This window comes from Seriola dumerili, unplaced genomic scaffold, assembly GCF_002260705.1.
Source record: "Seriola dumerili isolate Sdu_G_001 unplaced genomic scaffold, Sdu_1.0 BDQW01001601.1, whole genome shotgun sequence".
NCBI lineage: Eukaryota > Metazoa > Chordata > Actinopteri > Carangiformes > Carangidae > Seriola > Seriola dumerili.
Window position 1 is genome coordinate 139,213 of NW_019175856.1, and position 8,084 is coordinate 147,296.

The window sequence follows — 8,084 nt, forward strand, 5'->3', positions numbered from 1 at the left end:
CAGTACCTAAAATGCCAAGTGCTGTGACAATGGTGTCTTTTTAAATTGTAACTGTTGTTTTGTTTTCTTTCTCCAAAATGAACACAGAGAAATTCCAGAAAAATACTCAGCTCTGGCTGTTTGGTTCATATTTCCCACAAAATTAATCCACACTACCAAAGTAGACTTGTGGATGTTCAATGCCGGTGCACCACTGCAAAGTAAATGTCATATTTACTGATGTGCTCTATTTCCTTTTTCTTCCTCATCACTGTTGACGAAAACATTAGTCACTTCAGCCCAAGTTAAAACATGATAGTGTGTGAGTGCGGTGCACACTGCAGCCGCAACACATCCTGTTAAGAGTCTGTTGAATCTACTCTTTCTCACCAGGGAATCAACATCTGTCAAATCAGACCCTTCCCTCTCAGGTCCTTGCTCAAGTTTTAATTTGCTCCCATCTGGACTTCTGCAACTCCCTCCTTGTCAGCCGGGCCAAAATGCGGCCTTTAGCTCCTAAAACTCATGCCGAGCAAGCGCAGACATCCTCGCCTTTAAAAGTCTCCCCTCCTACACTAATCTGGCTGACTCAGGGTGCTCAAAATCGAAAAGTCCAGCACACCAGCTTGTGCTCTGTGCTGCCATTTTAATCAGTCACGCATTTCTCCCTATATCCTGACACTGATCTGATCAGCCCTCCACTCAAACTTGACTCCTCTCCATCCCGGCTCCTCGATGGTGGAATGCAACTCCCACTCCCCACAAAAAGGAGTCATTCTCTTACTTTCAGAGAGCGCTTTTTGGAGTCACTGCCATATCACGCCTGACAACAGCGTCAACTTACTGCCTAAAATGGTAAATGTGTTAAATATGAGCAATTCTTTGAGCCAAAAGTCTGAAGTTAGACAGAAGTGCAAAGGGCATACTGAAAGGAGCTCCTGTGACTGTACAATGAACGTCAATGGTGATGCTTTCAGTTTTGATTAAGACTTGGGCGTCACATGGATGTGCGCACTGACAGCAGCTGCTTTCATGTGAACAAAGAATTCTGCATTATTACCGAGCACTGACACTCAACTGGAGTATCTGAGGAGCCGTGCTCTTTGTCCTAGACATCCCACTTCTCTCAATCCCTCCCAAGCCATCGATCCTGTTCATCTTCACTCACTAGGCATCCTCTATTCTCTCCCCGTCTCCCTGCTAATTCTCCTTTCTGTATCTCCTCTCTTTCTTCCTCCATCCGCCTCAAGACATCAAAGCAACGCTCAGCTGCAGAATGAGAACAAAAGAAGCTGCTTTTGCACAAAGAAATCCTCTAAAATGTAAAACCACTGAGGAGTCTGTAGACAGGGAGGCAGCCAGACGGAAAGAAAGAAAGTCATGAAGTCACTCAGAGGCAAGAAGATATTATCAGTGTCCTGCAAAAAAGTCTCCTTTTATAGAAACTGAGACTAAATATATTTTTTATTATTTACATTATATCAGATATCAGCACTTTGCAATCCTTCATTTGCATTTCTATAGCTCATTTTCACATATGAACAGGTTGACCAGATAGTAATCCTTGTCTGTGAATGGTAGGGGTCCAGGATTACAATACTTTGTAAGAGAAAAAATTTGAAGGAGGGACAGATAGAGGAATAAAATCAAACAGGAGTGACTGAGGAGTGAAGAGCTTTAAGTGTGGAACTCCAGGACAGGAAAGGAGAAGAGGGGCCTGCCACCGAACCTGTCAAACTGGTGAACAAACTGCACTAAAAACCAGTTTTTCACCTGTGTTCCAAGACCACCTGCCAATTCAAAGGCTTTTATAAAGATCAATCTCCAAAGTCAGCCACCTCTTTAAAGAGTCACAATTTGTTATTTCAGTCATTTACAGTCTTGCTTTGGTTCTAATGTTTCAATAAAAGCGATTTCACCAGTAGTGAAGCTAAAAATATAAAGGTTTGTGGGTGGTGCTAAAAGAATGGTTATGTTGTCATTAAAATCAATGGGTTTATCTTCTTTGGTATTTTGCCTATTAGAATTGAAATATCTAGTGTGAAGGTAATAAGACAAGTAATGAGTTTCATCATGGATGACAACAGAACACAACATTTTTTGATAACTTAATATGAATTAAAAAAAAAAACAAAAAGAAAAAAAACTTTTCAAGTCAGTTTTTAATCATGTCTTTACACAAGCCATGGAAGAAAATTCAGTATTTGACTTCAGTTTTCAGTTCTATTCCTTTTTTGCATTACAAGTAAGGTAAGTCAGCTTTAGACCACGCATATTTTAGGCACTTTTTTAGGCATATTAGCTGTACCCCCGGCCTCCAGTCTTCAAGCTAAGCTTATTTAAACACACCCCGAGTCCAGCTCCATACAAATTATTCAACATTTTGGGGAATATGCTTATTCACTTTGCCGAGGCTCAGATGAGAGGATTGATACCACTCTTAACTTTGTACTCTAAATATGAAGCTAGAACCAGCAGCTACCTAGCTTAGCGCAAAGACTAGGAACAGGGGAAATGACTGGCCTGGCTCTGTCAAAACGTAACCACAAATTGTTGTTTCTATACTTTTTTGTTTTTGTATGGATTAAATTAAAGAGATACAACTTGTTCTTTATTGAGCTTCAGTGGTGCTGATACCTACCAGCATCTTTTACAATATAACTTTAGTGCGAGCTAGGCTAGCTGTTTTCCCTTACTTCCATTCTTTATGTTAAGCTAGGCTAGCTGCCTCCTGGCTACAGAGAAGTCTGTATGTATCAATCTTCTCATTCAACTTTTGGCAAGAAATCAAATAAACATATTGCCCAAAATGTTGAACTATTCTTTTATGGTACATTTCGCTGATACCATCTCTGTACTTTTATTTTGAATGCAGGACCTCACACACAATAAAGTAATGAATAAAATGATAATATTGCCACTTGTATGAAGGAGCTCAATTCCTTCTTCCACCACTGTGAACACACACAATCACACACACAATCACACACACACACACACACGCACACGCACACGCACACACACACACACACACACACACAGAGGTTTATGAGTCCTGTTATGAATACAGTTTGACCTCCAAGCTAATGCAGCAGTAAGTAATGAAGACCAGGGAAGGAAAACAGAGTAAATAAGAGATGAGGTCACACTGACAGAGAGAATGAGAAGTATATAAACAGGATTAAAGTTTTTTCAGCTACCTAATTGAAGTATTTGATTTTATGTCAAACAAGACAGACATTACGTCATGTCTCTCACTCAGGCAAGCAGACAGTCGATATGTGACGTTTCAGAGTCGAAAATCTATTGACAGAGAATGAGATGGTTAATCATTACACTATATTCAAGCTTACCTCGTCCCAGAAGATGGGGTTCTGTTCATAGCCACCCACAGACAGGGCGTCACCTTGGAGGCGAAGGTACACAGATGCATCATGGTCCCTGACATTTGGCATGTTCTGTAAAGAGTGAAGATTACAGGGGAAGCATTCAAAATATTATAAAAAAATTAATTAGTCCAATAATTTTCTGTTTTAGAGGACAGGACAAGACACAAAGAAAGGTTCTTAATATATCTGCCACCACTCAGATTCTCACATGGTATTCAGTGTGTCTTAGTACTTCACACAGTACAGGACATAACATCCTTAAAATCTTTACAGCATCAGTGGCACATACAATGACATACCATAACAAACCATCTCGGTATGGTATCGCAGCAACTGACAAACCATGAAATCTTCTTTTTAAAACACAGTAGAGGGAAACAGTCATCCTGCACATCCAGGTAAATAACCTTGTACAAGTGTCTAATGAATAGTTTCACTTGAAGAATGTTTTGTCATTTGTATTCATTCTGTTGTGAGTGTTTTTCACTCCAAAGTCGATTGGCTCTCTGTGTACAAAACCAAAATACCAGTGAACAAGCTGACATTTGGAAAACGACTCACTACATTTAGTAAAAGCCAATCTGCTCCTTTCCTCTCTCCTCTGTGCGGCATACAGCCAGTCAGTTTACTCCATGTGATCAATACTGAGCGCTGCAAACCCTTCTGTTCTTCATCTATTCACACAGATGAAAACAAACACCAGTTACTATCAGCAAGCTGGCTATTTTTTTTTTTTTTTTATTTAAAGGCACCACAGCCTTTCAGGGCAAAGTCACATCTATTCACATACACAGCTGCGGTCAGCATTTGATGTTTGACCTGAAGTTGCAAACCCTGGTAGCAACAGATTTCCTCACAGCATCTGAGTATGTGAGTGTGTCATTTTGTGTGTGGGCTGTTGTCAGTGTACATGATGTAGCAGTAATGCTGGTTAAGCTGCTCTTAAACTACATAACACAGCGAAGCTCTGACAGCCCGTCTAAAACCACCAGCCTGTAGAGGATGAGCACAGTTATGCATGTGTACACTAACTAAATCTAGCACACAAGACTCACAGTCACACAGTTACAGTGGAGCCATGTCAGACATGTGTTAAATCTGCACATAGAGGCCACACACACACACGCACGTACGCACACACACACATAAAACTAACATTTATGTATACAAACAAAACAATCCCCTTTTCTCTCTCTCTCTCTCTCTCTCTCTCACACACACACACACACACACACACACACACACACACACACACACACACACACACACACACACACACACACACACACACACACACACCCTAACAGTCTGGGCTATTATAGGCTGAAATTTATGTGGTCAGAGTGCCCCCTGTTTGTCATATAAACCTAATACATACAGATGAAGGAATTTGTGTCTCCATGGGGGAATTAAATTAACAATAAAATCTAAATTACAATAATACAGTCTATAGCGAAGACTGAATAATGCATTGTAAATTATGCTAATTAGCCACAGAATAGAATAGAACAGAATACAATATGTTGTGTTATGTTGTGGCTCACCAAAACACAAAAGCAGCATGAGAAAAGGTAAAAACAAGTGAAAAAACAGATGTGGCAACAAGATACCATTAAGAGAAAAGTCTGGGGCTCACTATAGTGAACAAGTAAACACTGAGGTAATGTCATAAGCATAAAGCATGAAACATTAAAACATAACATAGATACTGTAGAGCAAAATTTGTTGTACAGTTTTAACAATGCTGATTGCACTTGGAATAAAAATAATTTTGGTTAATTAAAATAGTTTTGGTTGCCAAAGGCACCCATGGTGCCTTCAGAACTTTAAACTGAGAAAATAAAGGATCAGAACTGTCAGTCAGGATGCCTAAGGCTTTGTCTCTTGTCCTGGCTTTACACAGCTCACTCGGTTTCATCTGGCACCTCCCAATTATTTTGCTGGCAAATGTAGCTACATTACCAAGCTCTACAATTATAATGCATGAGTAAAGTTAAGGCATCTGTGTATTTCAACAAAAGTCCAACCTTGAAGATGGAAAACAGAAACAGATGGAAAACAGAAGATTACAGCTAACTCTAATGTGTCTTATATTAACAACAATACAAGAATTGTTGGACTCAGAAAAACTGAGTCATTTGTCATTTGCCAGCATGCTACCAGGGCCTACACAACGGTGCACCAATGCTCATTTTTATTTTTAGTGTAACATATTTTTAACCACAGTCAAGCTGTTTAGATATGACAGGTGGCGGTCTTACCTGTATGCCTTCAATTCTCTCTGTCACTACGTAGGCATGATGCATTGCTATGAGAGGCACCTTGACTCCGGCCATTTCCCCCAGCTTGGTGGCCCACACACCTGCACGAAGCAAACAGACAAAAAGTGAAAAATCATGAAAAATCATAACCACCTTGCTTCCTAAGGAAAAGCTATTTCAAACCACTTTGCAGTCTCTCCTTCACTTGCCATATTTCCATCAGCAGTGAGATCATTCAATTAACACTCCTTTACATCTCCGTGAGCTGCATCAACATTACCTTATCGCAAACTGTGCACAGTGCACGGCACAGTGTTTTTTTGTACGTCTCAAACAAAACCAAAATCCTTGTCGGCCCAGGGGTTTTTTATGTCTTTGGGATAATTAGTTCGCTGATCTCGTCTGAATCTCACCTGCACAGTTCACCACACAAGGCGTCTCAATGGTCCCATGAGGGGTCTCGACTGCCTTCACCCTCTTCACCCCAAGGTCATCTGTCCGTACTTGAATACCAGTCACAGGGCAGTTCTCGATCACCTGATTTAAAGAGGACATTGAGGAGTTATTCACATGTGACATGGAGATACTGTATGTGTGCTGCTCCACCCTTGCAGAGGTCACTGTATGTACTGCACAGAGGAGTTGTACAGTAAATCAATCAAATAATATTTGTAATATTTGTAATATCTGCCTACTGCGCATGTGATAAGATTTCTATTCCCAAGTGTAGCCTTGTGTTCTCCAACGTTGCTATGAAAGAGGTGTGACACAATATGGAAACAATTTCTCTCACTTCATACTCCCATTTTCATAAATCCTCATAGATTACTATACAATGAACTGATGTAAAATTCTTGACAATGCTATAAACATGTAAGGTAATTCTCAGATAGCAACTAGCACACTAAATTGCATGTTAGTCTGCCACACAAAGATCACATGGTTTTTAGAAGTTTCAAGTGGCTTTAGCATTGTAAGGCTATGTAAAGGTACTCCAAGAATTGTGACATAATTGTTTAAGAAAAATTATAGACAATTTTGTTATTTTTAGAACAGTGTTTTTGAATAAATTAGGTGCCTTCAGAGGCCAAAAAGTCAGACTAAAGCCTCAAGCCTGCATTTTATAAATAAAAAGAAATAAAAAAGTTTTGCCTTTTTGCGAAGGAGAAGGCAAGTGAAGGAGAGACTGCAAAGTGGTTTGAAATAGCTTTTCCCTTTGAAGCAAGGTGGTTATGATTTTTCATGATTTTTGCGAGAGAGAAAGAGAGAGACAGAGAGACTCAATGTTACTGTATTGTGCTGAATTTGTACTCAATGTAATAACACAGTAGACTGGAGGTAACTTTTACATAAAATGCCCTACAACAGCATTGAGCACCATAAACCTGCAGGTCATAGATAGAAGAAATGTGGCTTTACGCGTTGCATTTACTGACTGCCATTTAAGTCCTGGTCTGTTTGAATCAGCAATTAATGCTTAGCTGCACACAAGGTTATGACATGGGTATCTACACTAGATTCTCTTGTTCAGATAAGGGTGCTATTAAGTGTGCTATTTTTACTGTGTTATGTCACTCTCTCTTTCTCTCTCACACACACACACACACACACACACACACACACACACACACACACACACATCAGAGAAAATTAGCACAAATTACATGCTAGAGCCAAATGAATGTATACTGAATGACCAAAATACATGACAATTAACATGCTGTAACATGATGCAAAGTGCACAGAGAACTATGCATTCTGATATTCTCAAAATAATAAATTTAAGTATGCTATAACTTCTGGAGGGTAACCAATCTTTATTTGGTTTATCAGACTGCACTAACAAATGAGTACATCCACTGTAATATATGAAGTATATCCATGGTCCAAAAAGAAAACAACCAGTCAACATTACCGTGGCTCCCCTGGCGGAGGCAGCTCTGGACAGGGTGGTGCAGGTTCCTGCTGGGTCCATGGTCCCATCTTTTGGTACATACAGGGTTCCATACAGATCATCAACATTCATCAGAGGGTACAGGTCCTTGGTTTCCGCAGGTGACAGCACATGGGACTCGATACCGTAAACTTTACCCAGCTAGAAATAAGAGGACATGAGATGTTTTAGTGGTTGTGGTCTTGTCTGAGAAGGATTTATTCATCTAAAGCAGCGGTCCCCAAACTTTTTTCAGTGGGGGCCACATCAACTTTCCTTTCTGAGATGGGGGGCCGAGGTTAGTCTATAACAGGAAATGATATGGGCCAGGGTGACAACCAGTATTATTGTGGAGATTACAATGATAATTTGTTGTAGCTGCCCTTCGTTTGGTTTTGGCACCACCTGTTGATTTGCAAAAAAAAGTAATAAAAAGTCTTCACATGTGTTTATTTGAAGTACCACAGATACTCCATTTATTTTATAGAAAATAACAACACAAACTGATGGTAATGCCGGGGG

General features: G+C 40.0%; 1 protein-coding gene across 1 annotated transcript in view; it reads right to left on the reverse strand.

Moving 5' to 3' along the window:
- sardh (sarcosine dehydrogenase) overlaps positions 1-8,084 on the reverse strand; it is a 42,479-nt gene that overhangs the window by 27,405 nt on the left and 6,990 nt on the right. The window contains exons 5-8 of the mRNA XM_022768440.1: positions 7,545-7,724; positions 6,043-6,166; positions 5,630-5,730; positions 3,333-3,437 (exon numbers count right to left, since the gene is read on the reverse strand). Of these exons, the coding sequence (XP_022624161.1) occupies positions 3,333-3,437; positions 5,630-5,730; positions 6,043-6,166; positions 7,545-7,724 (510 nt within the window). The remainder of the gene's footprint in view (positions 1-3,332; positions 3,438-5,629; positions 5,731-6,042; positions 6,167-7,544; positions 7,725-8,084) is intronic.